Here is a 22,884-nt window from a genome sequence, read left to right on the forward strand (position 1 = left end):
TGACCTATAGATTGATAAGATAAGTGTTTGTGGTTGATGTCCATCAAATAATGCGTTTTTACACTGTTCAGTAATCAATAGAGTATGATCATGGTTGCAGAATGTGGATCATCGATCAAGGGATGATGTGAGACGTCTGTGTGGACGTACATGCTGTTGACAACGCAACGCAGGCTCGCTGTTTTATAAGAAATCACGGGTTGCGTGTATGATGCGTACGTACAATCCCTATATTAACCCTTAAGACCGTTCCATGTGATGTGGTTCAAAATCGACTGCATCATATCTTTTTACATTACAAAGCCACATTAAATCTCACTGAAGCCTTAGGTCGACCCAAACGTTGCCAGTCTAACCTTGGAGGACGTCAGAGATGGATCGCCTCCATGGAGAGTCAACAAGAAACAATTATTGAAAATATCGAAATTCAATTCCGAACAATATTTATTCAAGATGAGAAAGATAAAAAATATTTTGAGAAATATTTCCCACTGTGGAAGTTACTTTACAAATATCTATCCTACTTGAATTATATTATGAAAAGTGTTACAGAACGACATAAATATGTGCATGTGAAATATTATGACATTAAGGCATTTCGTGAACATACTTTCACGTTTCGTGAACATATTTTCACAGTTCAGCAACGTATTGCTGGCATGAGACAATTGGACTTATCAACAACACCAGCATTAGAACTTGCTTGAAGTCCATGTGATATCACTCGATGTATATATATATAGTCTACAGTTTATGGTCTAAGCAGAACAAAACGCACACGACTACACAAATTGCTAGACCCCCAGGTGTAAACATTCTCCTTAACTTAGCTCCCTTTACTGTTAGAAACTGGTGGAACACATGATTCAACAGTCCAGACAGAAGATACAACGTAGATAGAGGGGGACATCACGGCAGTAGTGAGACACCAACGAGGAAAGATAACCATATATCGACGAACGATTCCGTCACTACAGTGTAGATATTAACACCGTTATCAAGCATGCAATGAACAGAATAAGGATTGAGAGGCATATATACACGAGTGAAGACGTGTTTTAACAGTCATTTGGAATTAGGGTTACAATAGCATGGGGGAAGTCAGTTAACTACACATTGCTAACGATCAGGGTGTGAACGCTAACACGTGTCCCTACACCGAAACGCCCCTCCCACTGTGATATATATTGTTATCCTTCCTTAGTGAGCTTCTAAATGCCTCTCAAAGAAGTAGACAATCACTGTCGGTGCGTGCAGAACGTGCACATCCCCATTGTGAGACGCTCACTATGTCAACTTGCGTCAGTGGTTGCTTCAAGTGTGTGTCAGTGGAAGTGTTCATCTTCTCACCTTAATCTCATTTCAAAATCCTGGACTTTTCGGTGTACCATACACCTGCTCCTCTAACGCCAGACAACATCAGTGAACAGTGTGTGTCGTGCAGTGATAATACCAGAGCCACTATGTCCTAGTACGAGCATGCCTACAGTAATGCTAATCCATATTCGAGTCTGATACCTTGTAGTAGGTCCTCCTGGCGTGTATTGTCAACTCATATAACGCTAAATAACATAATACATCTACATATCACAGAACAAGCCATCGGCGATGTCGTCATCATGATTCGCCGATGACGCTGCGGATCCACGTGACATAGTCGGTGACCCTGGTGAAGACGGCGGGGAACTCCCCGGGACGATCACGGCTGGTGAAAGAGACGACGCCCGCTATGACATCTTCCCCGTCCTCCCGGCATACCAGAGGACTCCCGCTGTCGCCCTGCAACAGTGAGTGAGTGAGTGACTTGGGTTAACACTGCTTGTAAATACCTGAGCCTGGACCATGCAAACCTGTGACTAACGTCCTAATTGGTAAACCCACCATTTTCACACTTCAATTCTCTGACGGCATGCAAGCGAAACGTGGGTTGGAATAATCTCAGGTTCATGGGGGGAAATACTGGAATATATGGGGGTTGTAAAACTATACTGACTGACTGAGTTTAGTTTTACGCCGCTTTTAGCAATATTCCAGCAATATCACGGCGGGGGACACCAGAAATGGGCTTAACACAGTGTGCCCATGTGGTGTAAAACTATAAAGGACATCCCTACGCGAAATAGAATCGAAATAGATTCATACAAGATATCGATTATGTTTCGTTTAGCAATATTCAGTTATAGTCAATCTATATCATGGTGGTTTCTGAGTGAGTGTGAGTTAAGATTGAATGTCACATCGGCAATATTTCAGCCATATTATGGCGGTCTCTTAGCAATCTAGTCTGGATAAGACAATCAAGTCATTGACGTCACCAGCATTGATCTAAGGGGATATGATGAAATGATCAAGTCAGAATAGCCTGACACCCGATCCCGTTAGTCGGCTTTCGTGACAAATCATCGGGGGTGGGCCAAGGGAATTGTTATGGATGAGAACGACTAAACGGTTCCTTAACAGACTGCGAACTTTGTAGGGTACGCCAGCTTGAAGTATGAACTCCTTACCGAGCAAACACCGACTCCTCCGTTCCTGTACCCTGCACACACCCGTTTGTCCATGTCCCGGATACTGTAGTGGAGTTCGCACATGTAGTCACTGTACACTGGCAGCTGAATCTCACGTGCTACAGGAGATGGCCCGCCACCTAGTGGGCATCACAGGTCAATATTTACCAGTATTCAAAATATCGTATAATTTCATCTCTCGTTTAATTACATCTTCTTATGTGGCAATAAACGGTGCAATTTCTTCTTAAAGTATAGTGCTCCTGAATAGTTCTGGTATTTGCTATGTCTTTGTTTCTTCAAGTTTAACTCCATCGAGACAGACTTACCGTTACTGGTACAGCCCCACCCGGTGGTGACACACAGCTGACCCACCCCAGGGAAACTGTCGTCAAAGGCACGGGGGAGGTTGACCCTTTTGATGTAGCCGAATTCGGGACCGGAAGGCACTGGGCGGCTCAGTCTGACCATTGCGATGTCGTTGGCCCAGATACCTGAAAACAAGAGTGAGTGAGTGTACGAGTGAGTGAGTGAGTGATGTTACATAAGTGATGGACACAAGCGATAACAGGAAATCTACGTACTTGATTCGTTATAGTGCGGATGGATCACTATTCTCTCCACCCCGATCTCCCACTGCATCCACTCAGATCGTTGTAGTAGCCGTCCCAGAAGATGTAGTAGCCGCTCCGCCGGCGATGTCTGACAGAGACAACACATGATAATCTGTTCATTCCTGATTTATGATGCCCTACCTCTGCCGTGTGACGATACATTGGGACGTGAGTTTAACATGAAACAAATAACCAATTCTGTATCTGATACATGGTGGCCTCTAGTGGGACAAGCTACAGTGAGACAAACGGTGAGCCTTCGTGGGACATATAGACCAACAGAGACAACACTGGCGGACATAGGGGGTGGGGACAGTGAGACTTACCCTGAGTTTGGTTGTGGCGAGACGGACCTCCCAGTTGCGAGGTGATCTTGCCGTTGACCTATGAATGGAATAGGTATAAAATATAGGCATAGTTAATTCCGTTTATTCAAATGGCTTGTGTGCGGAATTTACAAGTCAGTGTTACTTTAAACACCGCATACAAATGCAACTCAAGAGTGAACCGACACTTCTACGATATAGCGCTAAATGATCTGAGGCCATGTTACTGAACAGAACAATAAACTAGAGTCAAATACATGAGGCAACAGCTCACTGAGCAAGTAGTGAGTGAGTGAGTGAGTTTTTGGTTTTACGCCGCTTTTAGCAATATTCCAGCAATATCACGGCGGGGGACACCAGAAATGAGCTTCACACATTGTACCCATGTGGGGAATCGAACCCGGGTCTTCGGCGTGACGAGCGAACGCTTTAACCACCAGGCTACCCCACCTCCCCACTGAGCAAGTAGACATTGTATAGACGTATGAGATTAATGAAAGTATTCCTGGTATATAAAGAATATACTTATCGTATTCTTTTGTTGCATCGATGGCCTATCCATTATGTGAGTGAATGAGTGAGTGAGTATGGTTTACGCCCCTTTCAGCAATATGCATGCAATATCCCGGCGGGAGATTTAAGAAATGGGGAATCAAACCCGGTCTTCAGAGTAAATATTTTCTATAGTTTTATATTATAACTGTTACAATATGTATACTTTGTACGACTATTTAACATATTTAAAGAAGTTTGATTCAATAGATATCCTTTAACTTCCAAAACACGACACTGACAATCGCATCAAATATAATCATGTCTTGCCGAGTTAATTCTTAGACACCATCAAACCTTACTTCTTTGAGAGGCATTTTAGAAGTTGTATAGATGAAGGAAAACCACTTGCTTGATAACGGTGTTAGTACCTACACCGAAAGGTCGCACTCATTGCAATAAAGAAGTTGACTATCCATAGAACTTGGTTTTCCTTCACCATCAAACCTAGGTGTATACTGTATAGTTTCTTTTTCCCGTCAGTATATACTCACTTACCCGTACTCCTTAAAGCAGTGGGCAGCGGTAATCACCCAGCGGTCATTGAGAACTGTACCCCCACAGAATATATGACGATGTTGAAGTGGGATTCCCAGGAACCGTGTCGTTACTATGGTTGCCCTTAGCAACACTAGCCAGGGCGTGGAACCCCGACTGACAGGGCGGCCTCCAATAGCCCTCTCCACGCGGGGTGCATCATCTGGGAAGGAAGAGAAGGCAGAGGTGAAACTTATATATCTTAGAAGTCAAAGTTGTTTTGCCATTCAGTCAGTTCCTGTCTTTCAGTTAATCCTAATGATGTTGTAAACGCTTTAACCACAAGGCTACCCCACCGCCCACTGTATATTTGTATATTTAATTCAAGGCCCAACATTTTATCAGCAATCAGTAGCTTATACCGCCGTCTGTGAAACAAATTAAGTACCCAAGAACCATCTGTGTATATCAGTTTCGTCCCCAGCCCTCTAATATGCCGCAGTTTGCTGTGCAGAGTTGTGTCCCTTGGGGTGGTAGGAGCATATTATCTTCGGTTCGACTCTTAGATTCGGCCTGATGATGATTCTTTGTTTGTCAGCACGTAAATGTTCTAATACAGATGCTAGTCAGCAGGCCACTACTGAGGAAGAGTCATGGGTTAGATATGTGTGGTCTAAGGACAGTAATAGTCAGTTTGCAACACAGTTTCACAACAAATTGTTAGATATGTCTGTTACACTAACTGACCTTGTGTATACCAATATTGATGAAGCAGTTAATCTCTTAGTTAGTGTGATACAACAAACTGCTTCCCATACTAGAAGTGTGTATCGTAGCTTTGATAAGCACAGGGACAGATCACAGCCCCCCCTGGTGGGATGCAGAGCTGGAACAACTAAAACACGATAAATATTCTGCATTACGTGCACACAGAGACAATAATCAGGACTTGGATATATTTCGACAACTACAAAAACTATTTAAAAAGACATTCATATCCAAAAAAGGAGAATTATCAGTGTAAGCAGAGACAGAAACTAGTGGATTCCAGCAGTGACTCAAGCCAATTTTGGAAATTATTGAAACAATATAGAGTGTGTGACAGTCTTCCCTCATCTATCTCATGTAATCAGTGGTTTGATCACTTTGTATCATTACTTTGTGTTAACCAGCCTGATGTTTTACCTATTGTTTCACCACATGTTGTAAATGCTACTGATGTGTCAACACTTAATGCTGCTATTACTGAGCAGGAAGTTTTGTTTCACATTTTACATTCTCCTAACAATAAGTCCCCTGGACCTGATGGTATATCAAATGAGTTTCTTAAAGCATCAAGTGCCTCCATTGTACCTTTTCTTACAGTACTGTTTAATCAGATATTTGATAGTGGTAATTTTCCATGTGGTTGGGGCAAGAATATTATATGCCCTCTGTTCAAATCTGGCTGTAAAAGTAACCCAAATAGTTATAGGGGTATATCTTATTGATTCTATTTGTAAAACATTTTCCTATATTTTGAATAAGCGTTTAAAATCATGGTGCGATGCACATGAAATTATTACAGTAATGAGTCCCAGGCAGGCTTCAGAGCAGGGTACTCCACAATTGATCATATTTTCTCTCTTCAGGCTTTAGCTAAAAAATATTCTGGTAAAAAGAGAGGTAGATTTTATTGCCTTTTTATTGATTTCTCAAAGGCTTTTGACACAATAAGACATGATGTTCTCTTGCAATCTTTAGCTGAAGTTGGTATTTCTGGTAAATTTTATAATATAATATCATCAATGTACAGCAGTTTATCTGCATGTGTTAGAACTTCAAAGGGGTTATCTAAGTGTTTTACATGTAATATTGGTACCCGTCAGGGTTGTGTGTTAAGCCCACAGCTGTTTATCATATTTATTAATAAGTGGTTTTCCCTAATGGAACAGGAAGGTGGTATAGGTGTTAATGTTTCATCTGATTTTAACAATTTGTGTTCACTTATGTTTGCTGATGATGTTTCTGCACTTTCTGATACTTGTAATCAGTTACAAAAGAAGATAAATGCACTTGAATGTTTTTGTGAACAAACTGGAATGTCAATTAATCTTAGTAAAACAAAAGTTCTTGTCTTTAGAAATGGTGGGCCATTACGGGAATATGAAAAGTGGTCCTATAATGGCAATCCTATTGAAACTGTATCCTTTTATAAATATCTAGGACTTGTATTTACACCAAAGCTGGTATGGAGTAAAGCGCAAAGCTGTTTGGTATCTCAAGCTAACAAGGCGATATTTTCTGTAAATGGTTTTCAAAAAAAGATGGGAAGAGTAAATTGTAAAGACTTGTTTAAGATTTTTGACTGCATGGTTTCACCTATTTTGTGTTATGGGTCTGAGATTTGGGGTACTAACTATTGTAGCATCATTGAGTCTGTTCAGGTAAAATTTTGTAAATATTTCTTGAAAGTTGGTAAATCTACCTGTAATAACATGGCTCTTGGTGATTGTGGCAGACCTCCTCTACAAATTACTTATATGACTAAAGTAATTAAATACTGGTGTCACCTATTGTATATGCCTTATGATAGACTGCCAAAACATTGTTATATTATGCTCAAGTCCTTAGATGATGTTGGCCGCACTACTTGGGCAACTTGTGTCAAAAATATTTTATTTAAGTATGGTTTTGGCTATGCATGGATCAGTCAGGATGTTGGCAATGTTGATTATTTCATATCCTTGTTTAAGCAGAGACTTTCGGATAATCTTAAACAATGTTGGTCCACTTCAATTCAAAATTCAAATAAGTGTTTTATTATTCCCAATTTAAGACATTTTTAAATGTGGAAAGATATTTAAATTCTGATATTCCTTTACATCTCAGATCTGCACTCTCTAAATTTAGATGTGGAAATTTTAATTTAGCTGTTGAAACTGGTAGATACAATAAAGTTAATTACAACGAGAGACTATGTCTATTTTGTAAATTGGATGACAAAAATGTTATTGAAGATGAATTCCATGTACTCCTTAAGTGTGAACGTTTTTCTGATTTAAGGTTAAGATATATTCAGAAATATTTGACTGATTTTGATCCAAATGCCAATTTTATTAACATTATGAAAACACATAATGATTGTATCATAAGAGATGTCAGTATTTTCCTGTATCATGTACTTCAGCGCATTAGAAATGTTCCTCTTACGCAGCATGTGCACTAAACTATCTATATCATATGCAAATGACTGTATGATGGGCCTGTGGCCTTTTACTGAATAAACTTGTCTGTCTGTCTGTCTGTCTAAATGTTTAACGCTTGAGATCTATATCTCGACCAGTTCATCAAAGGATCCATCTACCAATCTTATCCACCAATATGTCCGTCCATTCACGCTTAGGACTCCCAGTGTTATCCTTCCATCCGTTTTTCTACCATACCGTGTATCTATTCATCTTAGTCACCATCCATCTGCAGGTTCATCGTCTATCAAACCATCATCCTTCCATCTGTCACACAAACATCCACCAATATATCTACGTACATAGCCACATATGCTACGTCACATGAACATAGGGAAGGGGGTTCTGGCACTGAACACCTGCATTCCGTCAAAGGCCATATGGTGTGTACTCCGTCAGTCAGCCTCTCCAGAATTTATTATCCTTGTTATACAAATAAACATAAACTTTGCGTAAAAGCCCTCTCCGACAAGATGGTCGATATACATCAGAATAAGTAGCAGCCATAAACAAAATAAACATCGTCCTCGTAAAACCTGTGATATACAGATGAAAAAGATTGTCTTGTAACCTGAGTGTAATACTAGAACAGCAAGCTGTGTAATACTGGAACGGCTTAGAGTGCAATACTAGAACAGCAAGCTGTGTAATATTGGAACGGCTGAGAGTGTAATACTAGAACAGCAAGCTGTGTAATACTGGAACGGCTGAGAGTGTAATACTAGAACAGCAAGGTGTGTAATATTGGAACGGCTGAGAGAGTAATACTAGAACAGCAAGCTGTGTAATATTGGAACGGCTGAGAGTGCAATACTAGAACAGGAAGCTGTGTAATATTGGAACGGCTGAGAGTGTAATACTAGATAAGCAAGCTGTGTAATATTGGAACGGCTTAGGGAGCAATATAAGAACAGCAAGCTGTGTAATATTGGAACGGTTGAGAGTGCAATACTAGAACAGGAAGCTGTGTAATATTGGAACGGCTGAGAGTGCAATACTAGAACAGCAAGCTGTGTAATATTGGAACGGTTTAGAGTGCAATACTAGAACATCAAGCTGTGTAATATTGGAACGGTTTAGAGCGCAATACTAGAACATCAAGCTGTGTAATATTGGAACGGTTTAGAGTGCAATACTAGAACAGCAAGCTGTGTAATATTGGAACGGCTGAGAGCGTAATACTAGAACAGCAAGCTGTGTAATGCTGGAATGGCGTACAGTGTAGTACTGGAAGGGCAAACAGTGTAAGATCAAACATTGTAATACTTCCAAAACAAGTAGTGTACAACTGCAACAGCAAGCAGGTTAATACTGCAAACGCAAGCAGTATAATATTGTAACAGCAAGCAGGGTAATACTGCAACAGCAAGCAGTATAATATTGTAACAGCAAGCAGGTTAATACTGCAAACGCAAGCAGTATAATATTGTAACAGCAAGCAGGGTAATACTGCAACAGCAAGCAGTGGAACAAACAAGAGTGTAATACTTGCAACAGCAAGCATGCCGGTGTAACTATGTTGTCAGTCCTTACAGGTAATATATATATTTTCTAAGTTTCTAAGTTGCTGTATCTTAGATTCAAGACTTATTTCATTCGTTTGTATCAATAATCATGGATGATCCCCACTGTGATATGGGTGAGTATGGTTTTACGCCGCAATACTCAAGCAAAGTCACGACCAGAAATAGGCTTCACATATTGTATCAATGTGCGGAACAAAACACGGTCCTTCGTCGTGACTGGCGAACGCTTTAACCACAAGGCTACACCCATCGTCCCGCCATTGCGGTGGATTTTATTTCTGTTTTGGGAATACAATCATTGTTGGTGAGAAAAAGCCTTAGTTAATTTAACATGAACAATCCAGAAAAATGTCTTGTAATTCATTCATGTTTGTCTGAATACCAGTGAGTGAATCACTAAATACTTTCTTGTCTTGTAACTAACATTGTGTGTGAGTCATACAGAGTTGGATGAATATGTGTGTGACTCAATGTCATCGTAACAGTAATCGATGCCACCCTCACATCTGTACCGTAAACACCAGGAAACCATAACAAATGGATTGCTCATGAAACTGCACCAGGACCCTTCTAGGTTTGTCTATACAACAGCTGCTTTCAAAGGGGCATTGCGACTCTCATCGGAATTGCACGGTTGGGTCATATACGATTACAAGATGGGGCATGTGAGAGTTGTATGATCACGTGATCACAGGGGACTGATACCACGTGACGGTGACACAGAGCCCGGGGGTGTTGGGTACGAGATCACCCAGATCATTGATGGAAAAGCATCACTTGAAGCACTCCTTGAACATTAGGTCACTTCCGATACGTTATGTAGTATTGATGTTTCCGAGTTAGAAGGTGCACCATTCATGCCGGTGAATCGATTCATTTACCTCTCACTGTCAGCTAACGTTATGGTAGAGTCATGTTAAAGGAAATGAAGGACATTTTGCATGGAGACACCAAACCCATTTTTTTCTCTCCCGTGCTGGTAACACAGCCCGCGAAGTCTTTGTGAATGTGGAAGTATCGACCTGTTGCCTGACTGTATTACACACAGGGGACCGCACTGCACGACAGGGAGGGTCCTCGTGTACGTCTCCCTGGCACCGTCACTCATAACGCTGTGTTATAACCCAGTACGGCGTTAAACAATACAAGACTGAAGTAAATGTAAGCGGCAAAATCCTGTCCAAAGCATCAAGAAATATCCGCAAAAAGAATGGACTCTTGTAAAATTCAGATTTTATCATAAACATGTGTTTCTGAATAGTGAACACCAGGTGTTGGTAATAAGGCGATCGTATCCCTTGACACCCGTCACAAACACATTTAAAGGCATGTCAATTGTTAAGGTTAAAAAGTCAAATAGGAAATAGCAACTACAGTGAGTGAGTGAGTGAGTTTAGTTTTACACCACACTCAGCAATATTCAAGCTGTATGGCGGAGTCTGGAACATACAATCCAGTGATCAACAGCATGAGCATCGATCTACGCAGTTGGGATACGATGACATGTGTCAACCAAGTCAGTAAGTCTGACCAACCTATCTCGTTAGTCGCCTCTTACGACAAGCATGGGTTACTGAAGATCAAATCTAACCCTGGTCTTCACGGGTTCCAAAAGACTACAACAATGAAATGTTTCTGTGTTTGGTCTGAAGCCAGCACCTACAGTTCTCAGCTGTTTAAATACCATTGACTGAGTGTGTGTCATCAGACGATATCGTAACCTCGAAACATATTGATATAGATTGATCAACATATTGATATTTGCTCATAAATTGCATGGCGATATCTCCACGTTTGTCTTGTATCGAAGCATTCCTTTGAGCTACCCTTTCACATCGACATGTTTGACCTTTGCTGGTAAATTACATAGCGTTATCTCGACATATATCTTATATCGAAGCATTCCCGTGACCTTCACGTTCCCTCTCAATAGTCTGATATCTAAATGTACGTTCCCCCTGGATATCTCGAATTGTTACCTATATCGAACTACATGTATTCCTATGACCTACACGTTCCTATCAGTTGCTTGTCTCAAAGAGCTCCTTTAGTAATGGCGTGTATATCTCTATACTGAAACCCGCCCCTTCATCCACTAGCTTCTCGATAACGACATTTCATACAGGAATAGAAAGGACATCCTCGTGTTATTCTAAATGGTTTTTCAATGTAATGATTGAGATTTTGGAGTAAAAAAGCTCTTACATTGTGTGAACAGGTAACGTTACACATATTGACCAGTAACATAAAGGTCGTATACCAATATTTGTTCACGTGACAAAGTCAGCATATGTTTACTCATCATTTCATGGTGATCTCGTCTCATCTCACGGTGATCTCGTCATCATCTCACGAGGCTCCAATTATCTGTAACTCTACTGGAAGACCGACATATAGCATCACACTGAGTGCTTGATAAAATGTCCCATATACACCGTCATACTTCGCACATAACGATTCCCAAGGTAAATGTACTTTATGATATTCCAGCGCCTGTATCTATCTGGGGCGGTATGATAAGATATATCCCAGACATAGCGTAACGCGAAGTGTTAACCAACTGGTATATACTGGTTGGAGGTGTTTCAATACGATCCTGTATAAAGGTCGATGATCGGAAGACCGTTGCCAAGTATTTATAATTGTTTCCTCATTGAATGCATTATAGATTATGTTTATGTTAACAAAATCGACAATTTGCGTGAATAGAAGGACTACAAGGTGTCAGTATTGTGGGTGACACATCGCAGCAATATTGTCGGGTGAGGTTACAGGTGGCTGAAGTTTTGCGTGTGAACCCAGAGTAGCTTAGTGGTCAGAACGCTCAGCTCTCTCTCCGAAGACCCGAATTTGTTTCCCGACATGGGTAAAGCTTCTTCCTCGCAGCAATAATGTTGCTGTAATGTTGCTGGGCGGTTGATGGGAGAGATGTATATCAATGTTTTATAAACGTCCATTTGGCCTATTAAACAAGACTTTAAACTAACTCGTCTAGATATTTCAAGCGAAAATGTCTCCATGGGCAATGGCAGGGCTTCAGTCCAGAGAGAAATGTGTCTTAGCAACTTTGGGGAAACGTCAATAAGCCTGCAGTCTCTGTGACCGTAGGGAATGGTCGACTGAGTAAATAGTCTTGCTCACCAGTCGAAATATTATGGTTGTCACAATTCACAATTCAGACATATGAGACTGCGAGCATCACGAGGTACTGTACTCTGTGACACCCAGGAGTAAACATCAGCGTCTACATACTACATATCTGATCTGTATTTGTACGTAAATTAAACAAGTAAATTACCGATCTACCTCCAAGTTGACAATACAATATTGACTTTCTCCAGTTCGATACCCTAGGTATTCTCAATAGATTCCTGTCACCGAGTTCAGTCGATGGGACCATTGTTTCCATGGCTGATTGTGCCGGAATACTTGCCGTTGTTAGGTCTGTGATTCTAATCGAACTGTTCCTGTCTGAAAACTCGTTCTATTTAAATATAACAACTATAAATAACATTGTGTAAATTTTCAGTTAAATGTTGTCCTCAGATAGGACGTCAGTCAGAGAGTGTATGTGTCAATGATAAGTAACACAGATGTAGGAAGTATCCGTTCGCCCATTGGACAGATATGGCTCATGGTGACGACGACGACGATGATGATGATAGTAGATGACACAATGTACATGCGATCTTACCTTCTCCACTGCACAGGGCAATCAGGATGGCGGGGATGAGAACAAAGAACGCTGCACGCGGTATTCTCGGGTAAATCTTTGAAAGAAAATATTTACATTTTGATATTTTGATTTCTTCCATTTTAAATGACAACGTTTCTTCATACACCAATGACACTTATATTCTTTACACGATATCAACGCCAAGAACTCAACAACAGAATGAATAATAAAAGCCACAAAACCTACTGCATAGCTCAAAGACGTATATGCTGAAAGTAGAGTCGAATGTACGATTCCGACTGTATCCTGAGCATGTGTATGTGAGTTATTATGAGATAGGGATAGTACCAGGTTTTCACAAGGAGGTGAGCGTATTATACCCAACAGCTGGCACCCATCACAGACACATGCAAAGGCAAGTAAATAATCGGCTGCAAGTGATTTTACGTGTACTACTGATACATCAAACTGACCCAATGCTTAATTAATACTTCCTCCATACACAACTCAGTTAACACTTTGTCAAGACATAGTTTACAAACACACTCTCAGTACAGCTCAACAAATATTATCTCAAGACAAAAACATAAATTAAAAAATTTAATCCCCAAAACACATACTACGGAAACACATTTTCAAAATATGAAAGCCAAACAATGTTCCTCAAACATGATTTCTTTTGATGTGAATGAGTCAGCCAATGTCACCTTACGTAATGCTGCGGGAGATTACTGACAGAAAAGATCAATGATCTACAAATACACGGATAAACCTACAAATCGTTGTGTTAAACCACTGAAGGGTTTTCCCTGTAGAGAAACTGTAAATATCTATACGGAATGGCACTCACCATGTTTGCGTCAAGTCCCACACTGTGTGTTCTTCTAACCCACTCCAATCTCCCAGCGTTTCTGTGTCCGTCCCTCCAATAGCGAGTGGCGTTAGTGAGTAATTCAATATTTGCACACAAAACTCAGCAATCCTTCCTCCCTCGTTTAGACATTTCTCGCGAAATTAGCAGATTGCAGACTGCCCACTGGGAGTAGGACCTGTACGTTCCCGAAATTGCTAGCTCCGGCGTTGAATCCACTTGTTCGATGCCTCTCGGGATGACAGCATTTTATAACCATCTGTACGTGTGTTTGGTGCAGGAACCAGCGCATGGCGTTAAACATACAAAGTGGTCGGATCACGAAGTTACGCTAGCCTCGGTTCAGCTCGGCTATTTTGATATTGAACTGTACCTCCTAGGTTCTTAAATTAGCCGGATTTATTGAGGCAGGCTTGAGTGAAGGGTTTAGGAATTACTCGCAGCGATACAACTTACAAGAAAATACTATCGAAGCGGATACTGTCACGAGTTGTGTTTGTTCGCCATACACAGGAGAAATGTAACAGTGTCCTGACTTGCAGAGGGCGTATCTTCTTATCGACATGGCAGACCCGAGGCGTGTCTTTAATAATTACACGGACATAGTCTGCAGGCGTAGTTAAATACAGAATACGAGAAAATAGTTAAAAATATGTTATGCTTGTTGATTTAAGATGACCTATAATATTTAGGAATACAGTGATGACATGGACCTATTTCTTTCACTGTGGCGTTTCCGTAAAGAGGAAGTCTCAGTATTACTACATCTCCTGGAAAGACACTTAAGATAAATAATATTTAACAATTCTATTCATTTGAGATATGATATATGTAAAAAATGCAAATAGTCGTGACATATGTGTATTTGTAAAGTTTCATTTTTAATATGGAATAGCCTTATGTCTTTTGTTTTGTTCAAAAGTAGTATAATTTGTCAGTTTAGTTTACACACATTGTGTGCCTGTATTGGCTTGATATAGGCATACGTGTGTATTATCTAAATATATCTGTATGTATGCATTGCTCTAAACATCTCTCTTCACATTTCGAGACACATTTGACAGCAGAAAAGCCAATTATTTGTGCGATCGCGAAGGAGGATATTTCACATTTCCTTACTGCTTACATATCTGTAACAGTTGTCAAAGGGCCCCACCATTTAGTATACCGGGGTGGAGGGGTGGGACGAGGGCGTCGTGTAATTAGTGCATCAGTCAGGAGAGTACTGTACCCAGTAGCATGTACTGTAAATATTGCTACAGTTACGTCAACGATATTTCCATCAGAGCTTACATGACTGTAAATATTGCTACAGTTACGTCAACGATATTTCCATCAGAGCTTACATGACTGTAAATATTGCTACAGTTACGTCAACGATATTTCCATCAGAGCTTACATGACTGTAAATATTGCTACAGTTACGTCAACGATATTTCCATCAGAGCTTACATGACTGTAAATATTGCTACAGTTACGTCAACGATATTTCCATCAGAGCTTACATGACTGTAAATATTGCTACAGTTACGTCAACGATATTTCCATCAGAGCTTACATGACTGTAAATATTGCTACAGTTACGTCAACGATATTTCCATCAGAGCTTACATGACTGTAAATATTGCTACAGTTACGTCAACGATATTTCCATCAGAGCTTACATGACTGTAAATATTGCTACAGTTACGTCAACGATATTTCCATCAGAGCTTACATGACTGTAAATATTGCTACAGTTACGTCAACGATATTTCCATCAGAGCTTACATGACTGTAAATATTGCTACAGTTACGTCAACGATATTTCCATCAGAGCTTACATGACTGTAAATATTGCTACAGTTACGTCAACGATATTTCCATCAGAGCTTACATGACTGTAAATATTGCTACAGTTACGTCAACGATAGGTCCATCAGAGCTTACATGACTGTAAATTTCCATCAGCTTACATGTTGCTACAGTTACGTCAACGATATTTCCATCAGAGCTTACATGACTGTAAATATTGCTACAGTTACGTCAACGATATTTCCATCAGAGCTTACATGACTGTAAATATTGCTACAGTTACGTCAACGATATTTCCATCAGAGCTTACATGACTGTAAATATTGCTACAGTTACGTCAACGATATTTCCATCAGAGCTTACATGACTGTAAATATTGCTACAGTTACGTCAACGATATTTCCATCAGAGCTTACAAATGACTTACGTAAATATTGCTTACAGTTACTACAGTTACGTCAACGATATTTCCATCAGAGCTTACATGACTGTAAATATTGCTACAGTATTGCTACTTACATGAGTTACGTCAACGATATTTCCATCAGAGCTTACATGACTGTAAATATTGCTACAGTTACGTCAACGATATTTCCATCAGAGCTTACATGACTGTAAATATTGCTACAGTTACGTCAACGATATTTCCATCAGAGCTTACATGACTACATGACTGTAAATATTGCTACAGATTACGTCAACGATATTTCCATCAGAGCTTACATGACTGTAAATATTGCTACAGTTACGTCAACGATATTTCCATCAGAGCTTACATGACTGTAAATATTGCTACAGTTACGTCAACGATATTTCCATCAGAGCTTACATGACTGTAAATATTGCTACAGTTACGTCAACGATATTTCCATCAGAGCTTACATGACTGTAAATATTGCTACAGTTACGTCAACGATATTTCCATCAGAGCTTACATGACTGTAAATATTGCTACAGTTACGTCAACGATATTTCCATCAGAGCTTACATGACTGTAAATATTGCTACAGTTACGTCAACGATATTTCCATCAGAGCTTACATGACTGTAAATATTGCTACAGTTACGTCAACGATATTTCCATCAGAGCTTACATGACTGTAAATATTGCTACAGCAGTTACGTCAACGATATTTCCATCAGAGCTTACATGACTGTAAATATTGCTACAGTTACGTCAACGATATTTCCATCAGAGCTTACATGACTGTAAATATTGCTACAGTTACGTCAACGATATTTCCATCAGAGCTTACATGACTGTAAATATTGCTACAGTTACGTCAACGATATTTCCATCAGAGCTTACATGAAATGTAAATATTGCTACAGTTACGTCAACGATATTTCCATCAGAGCTTACATGACTGTAAATATTGCTACAGTTACGTCAACGATATTTCCATCAGAGCTTACATGACTGTAAATATTGCTACATTTACGTCAACGATATTTCCAACAGAGCGTTCCCGCCCCAAGTTATGATACAGATGGTCATTATTATCAATTCAAAAATATATATTTAATTTTCCGTACGGAAAATCTTCATCAAATTCAGCAGCCACGTTTGTTGATGCGAATAGCGGTGTCGATATTGCTAATAATTTGCACCAAGTTTTCAAATCTATTCCATTTGATTTCCATTCAACCATACACCGAACATCACTGACAATGTAGAGCCAACAACTGTGTGGACAGGACGACACTGTAAGATTCCTTGAGCACCAGTTCGTGAACCTCAGTCGCTGTTCTTCGGAAGCTGAAGATTGTGTCATTCCGGTGACAGGACATGTTGTGTTCGCGATGACCTTCAGTCGAAACTAGACGAGCAATCAAACACAGTGCTGGACCAAGAAGGGTAAATATGAAGTACAACCATTGAATTGTCTGGACAAGTTATGATTATTTACAGAGCCTTGTCATATACCAGGAATATTGGTGACTGACGTGTTTAAACAAACAATTATAGAAATACGAAGATGTAGATTACAAAATATTGCTATCAATACAATGAACTAACGTGAAATCAAATTCCTTAAAATTCTCGGAAATATGCCCGATGTTCGCGATAAGCCAAGAGTCTCCTGTGTATAAATATGCCCGATGTTCGAGATAAGCCAAGTGTCTCCTGTGTATAAATATGCACAATATAATAATTATATTTTTTGTATTCTATGATATTGATTTTATTGTACTCTTATTGTGTATGCAATTAAAATATTAATAGAGTGCGTGCGTGCGTGCTTGCGTGCGTGCGTGCATGCGTATCTTTACGTATAGCCCCAGACAAGTACCTTCATTTCATTCCACATTGGCTGACTCGACCTGGGAGATGAACAACCTACTCTCAGCTCTCCGGACAAACTGGACAGCTGAAGGGGTCAAAATCACAACAAAGTTAATATGCTCATGCCAATAATGGTTGTCACCCCCCTCCCCACCCCAACCCACACCCCCTCTCCATTAAAAAAATTGAAGGGGGTGACAACCATTATTAGCATGAGTATAGTTGATCTCTCCCGATAGTCACTTGTACAGAAATCAACCACTAATTTGGCCGCCCGATCCATATTCCTTACCGACGTCGATAGGATTTCAAAGGCGGATAGGATGGCGGGGCAGCGTAATGAAAGAAATCCCGTCTCAAATCGATTTTAGCTCTTATAAGATCCTAACTTTTACTACAGATTGACGATTGCTCATGTACCTGAGACTCACCTGGGTGAGCTATACATGGTTGTTGTATCTCTCCCTTAAAACGTGAGCAAAGTTCCAGTAGCTGATACAATGGTGACCTAGTAACAAATTTTACACAGAGTTAAGACCCTATAGCCCTATGAAGATCCCAGTTAGAATTGGACTTCAGAGCCCCATTCAATCGCAGCGTAAATCTATGTTAATCTACGCGAGTTACGGCCGTTATTGCGCTGCTATAACAGCGCACTGCAACAAATGATTTTCGTAGGAGGCGACTGACGGGATCGGATGGTCAGGATCGCTGTCTTGGTGGATGATTGTGATTTCGTCAATATGGAATACTATCATACAATTTCTTTCATGTACGTTTTCAGGCATATTGTTTGCCTGTTTCCACTGTTCAAGGAATCGCACTCTTTCAATTAACGTGCCTGTGTTAGTTAGTTTAGGTCATATCTGCAACAATACATTCTGTACAGCAATAAGTTTGCTAAGATTCAGTTTCCTTGACTTTGGGAAACGATATTTAACATTCAATAAAATGGATGGACTGATCGTTGACATCTATCAAAATTATACATTTGTTCTGCTTAATATCACTACTGGATGAGTTGTGACGTGCAGGTTCCAACATAAAACAGGAAGGTCTAACAAGAAATCGGTTCGGATAGAACTTAAATGTGAAATCAGTAATGAAATCACAAGATCAATGAATGATGTATGAAAAATACTGGAGGCATCGTTTGACATTCATATTTGACACAGGCAATGCAATACGTGGCAGCAGCAATACGGAACGGGCCTAGTAACACATGTTAGCCTACTATATTCAGAACTTTGTAGAGTGCTGTTGGTATCTGGAAACAGATTACTGTTACTATATCCGGGTTACTGTTGAAATGTTGATGGGTATGTGTGTTTTCAGATGAGCATCCAATCAGCAGGCGGCAAGTAAATGAGACACAACTGTCCCTGTCACATAGGCAAAGAACGACAACCAGGAACGGTGACTTTATTCACTCTTCCTGTAAAAGTCTGGCCATTAAGACATTTCAATACCTCTTTGATCAATATAAAACAAACTCACATACAGCAAGAATTGTGAAATTTAATAACTGAATCAATATGTAATCTGACATTGACACACGCACCAATGCCTCCACGTTATTGGGCCCTAGATACCTCTGACCGGTGGCCACTATACACTGAGTTGAGGTATGCACCTGCTACGATCAAAAACGAGAATCATGTGCAATACGGTTACCCGTCGTTAATTAAATACCTAGGTTCAGAAAGCTGTTCTTGCAGCTCGATAATTTGAAAAATCATTTGAATTCGTTGACCACGGGTGACAACTCCTTGGAAGGATACAGCTCTTCTCAAAATCACAATACTTCATCCGTTCATGTCAAGTTTCGTATTAAAAACAGAGTGGTTTCCACATCGTCGTTAGTCCAAATGAATGGTCTGAAATCGCCAAATAACGGCCATATATAGAGCCAGACGACCTATCAGACGTCAGTTGCTATCCCCAGAGCACAAAGGAACAGGACTTGGTGAAGGGTCCACTAGTCGGACTATAAAAAAAAGTCGATTAATTTTGATCATGACTGACTGGCATGACTATCTCATGTTTGGCACCGCAACAACACTGCATATACACAACAGAATATCTTGGAGTAAGTACCGTTAGGCGGGCGTTCATTGATGGTGATGGTGCCTCTCACATGACTGGAAATTAAATCTTCTTGCGATCAGACAAGGCTTCACGGACAACGGTACATGTCTAACATCCGAAATAGACGGGGGTTACTCCAGATATAGACCATGTGCCCGTATATTGATACTGATGTGATTTCTTGAGTATTGTGTGCCAGAATCTTAAACATTACCTCCCTTGTTAAGGTCATACAGCAATTGTTATCAGCACTACAAAATGAGCCAATTTGCCATATTTGCTTCTCTGAACAGCCTGCGGTTTTACGTTCTTTTTGTGTTTAGATATGCTATTTAATTATTCCTTAAGGGTCAGTTTATCAAGATAGTAAGTTAAATTCGGGTTTGAATAATTCCCTTTTCTATGGTTAATGGTAACATACTGATACAAAGTAAAATGTGGGATGTTGCGATATTTTTGTCAATGTGTATATTAATTAAAAGTTACTTCCTTGTGCTTTCTGTCACGTCAAACTGATACACTGGGATGTAAGGAAAGTGTTCAAACTCACACACTCACTCACACACACTAACATTTTCACATCGGGATGGTAATGACCTAAACATATAGGACAGAAGGTATTTTGGGACGAGAACCCCACTGAAAACATTGATAATATAAGAGGCGCCTTATTTTGAATCACGCGTTATGTGATTTTGAATATATTGTGATGTCATCTGAAATTCTGGAACATGTGAAAGAAATTAATGCGGAGTAGTGTTCATTGTTCGATTATATTTAATGAAGAATTCCTCTCCGTATTTGTCCACAAGAGTCGTGTCAATTGTTCCCTGAAAGCAGTTCATGGAGAAAGTCTTACATGGACGGTAGTGGTGAATATATGCCTTCTCAGGAGACACATTGACGACACTGTAATTAGCAGCGTCCGGCCAAGGTCTACTGACGTGATGTATTCCCATCTCAAACACCTTGCTGGGTTCGACCAAAACCTTATTCCGAAAGTCACTATAAAACACAGCTCGTGTTGTTATGTCCAGAACACTTACGTTTCTCACAGCAAAGTCCAGGTTGTATCTGAAAGCTAGGTCAAAGAAAGTGCTCTTAAAGGTCATCGCGCACGTGTTGGTAAACATGTGATGTGCCGCCACGATGTCCCGCCAAGTCCGTGTGTCCGGCGCGTGTGGTATGAGAAATTCGTCCACGTCGTTGAATATTAAATACTGGACAGTGGCCATGTGTCTGTAGAGGCAATCATTTATTGCCAAAGATTGACCATAATACCATATCGATCTTACGTTCCTCGACGGTATAGCCCACTTGAGGATGGTTGCGATTCCCATTGATTCGTAATACTTCAAAACCTCCTTTACGTCTGGCTTAACGTCATAAACGTAAAACACAAAATGGTTTGCTCCCAACAGTCGAGTAAGTTCTACAAATTGAACAATCTCATCCTTGCGTATTTTACCAAATAGGGGCGGTACACACACAGCAAAATCAACTTGAGCTTCCTGCGCTGATTTCTCTGTTGTCAATATTGACATCTGAGCGCTGTTTGTGATGGACTCTGTTGGTGACAGAGAGACGCTAACAGCACATGGTGATCTCCCCTTGTCCACATACCACCTGGGCACCTGACACGATATAATCCAGCCACCTATATCCCGGTTATGATTTTCACACATTTGATAATACGTGACTTGCGTCACGAGCGAGATGTTCGTATCCACTCCTTCTGGGTCAAAGTGACACCACAACAACGTTGAGTTTTTCGCATGTCTTGCAACAGAAGCTATGATTCTGATATAAGGTATATCTTCCCTAGCGTCATAATAAGCAGAATATAGTGCTATGTTCTTCGTCAGCTTCACATACACAACATCTAGCCTTGCGCGATATTTAGCATCATCCTTGCAGGAATACATAACAGGGCTGGATATACCAAACTTATTCCGTGGACTTCCATATTTATATTTACTTTGACCGCTGTCATTACCTGGTCGGGATTTGTTCCGCACGCGTTTGTTCCTTCTGGTGATTTGTGTGGTTCTGGGTGGGTGAGATAGAATCTGGCTAGCGGCGCTGTCACGAAGTCTTCTTACCCCAGAAGGAATTGAGGGGGACACATCGCCCCACCCAATCTTTCCAATGTAGTTTCGATTTTCTTCAACCAGAGATAAAAATATGATCGTCGTTGAAGCGTAGGCGAAGAGAAACAACAGGATGAACCTCTTCATCCGCGACATGCTGCGTCCGATTTGAGGCGCCACTGTTATGTTGACAGCACACGCCCGGTGGAGGTCGCCAGGCACGTGGACCCCTCCATGTCATACGTGGCTCTTGTTATACTCGATCTGGGCCGGTCTGATCACGGATCACTGAAGGAACAGAAACATCTATCAAAATCACATCTGTGTTGAGTTGAAATATGTTCAGACTTTATAATTTAAATAAAAATCGCCGAATTTATAATACGAATTATACAAGTAATACGTTTAAGTTATAATAAGTTGTGCCTAATGAAATATATGCACACACCCGTTCATGTCCACAACTTCCTTGTATGACGAATACACAGTTGAGTTTCAATGACCACCAAGAATGATAATATTTTATGTCGACAACAGAGCAATACGACGTTATGTGCATAGTTTGAATGGACGCTATAGCTAAACACACTCACCGGTATATTGAGATATATACGTACACGTTTGTACAAACTGTTGGGCAAAAAAATGAATGCCTAGTTTGTGTTATATAATTCTGCCTCACCTTTACGTCCGATGTGGAACTTGAAGCTAATCCCTAACGCCATATGACCCTGTTTCCTGTGATCAGCACACAGTGATTCCTCAATGAAGCAAGTGTTCGTTGTGCTGGCATCGATTAGAATCACATCTGTGGTCACGTGATGACCCTGACACGTGGGGTATTGACAA

At 40.4% G+C, this 22,884-nt stretch overlaps 2 protein-coding genes across 2 annotated transcripts; both read right to left on the reverse strand.

Moving 5' to 3' along the window:
* Nucleotides 1-429: 429 nt before the first annotated feature.
* LOC124274383 (transmembrane protease serine 6-like) lies at nucleotides 430-14,286 on the reverse strand. Its single transcript, XM_046709763.1, has 8 exons — nucleotides 13,756-14,286; nucleotides 12,924-12,999; nucleotides 4,498-4,699; nucleotides 3,448-3,505; nucleotides 3,092-3,209; nucleotides 2,837-3,001; nucleotides 2,508-2,647; nucleotides 430-1,779 (listed from the first exon to the last, which is right to left on the reverse strand). Exons 1-8 carry the CDS (start codon nucleotides 13,756-13,758, stop codon nucleotides 1,618-1,620), a joined length of 924 nt encoding a protein of 307 aa, XP_046565719.1. The 5' UTR covers nucleotides 13,759-14,286; the 3' UTR covers nucleotides 430-1,617.
* Nucleotides 14,287-19,361: 5,075 nt separating this feature from the next.
* Nucleotides 19,362-22,884, reverse strand: LOC124274382 (beta-1,4-galactosyltransferase galt-1-like). The gene is made up of 2 exons (XM_046709762.1): nucleotides 22,718-22,884; nucleotides 19,362-22,323 (listed from the first exon to the last, which is right to left on the reverse strand). Exon 2 carries the CDS (start codon nucleotides 22,189-22,191, stop codon nucleotides 20,689-20,691), a length of 1,503 nt encoding a protein of 500 aa, XP_046565718.1. The 5' UTR covers nucleotides 22,192-22,323; nucleotides 22,718-22,884; the 3' UTR covers nucleotides 19,362-20,688.

The sequence above is a fragment of the Haliotis rubra genome, unplaced genomic scaffold (genome assembly GCF_003918875.1).
Source record: "Haliotis rubra isolate DU_JTF1 unplaced genomic scaffold, ASM391887v1 Scf19, whole genome shotgun sequence".
Classification (NCBI taxonomy): Eukaryota; Metazoa; Mollusca; class Gastropoda; order Lepetellida; family Haliotidae; genus Haliotis; species Haliotis rubra.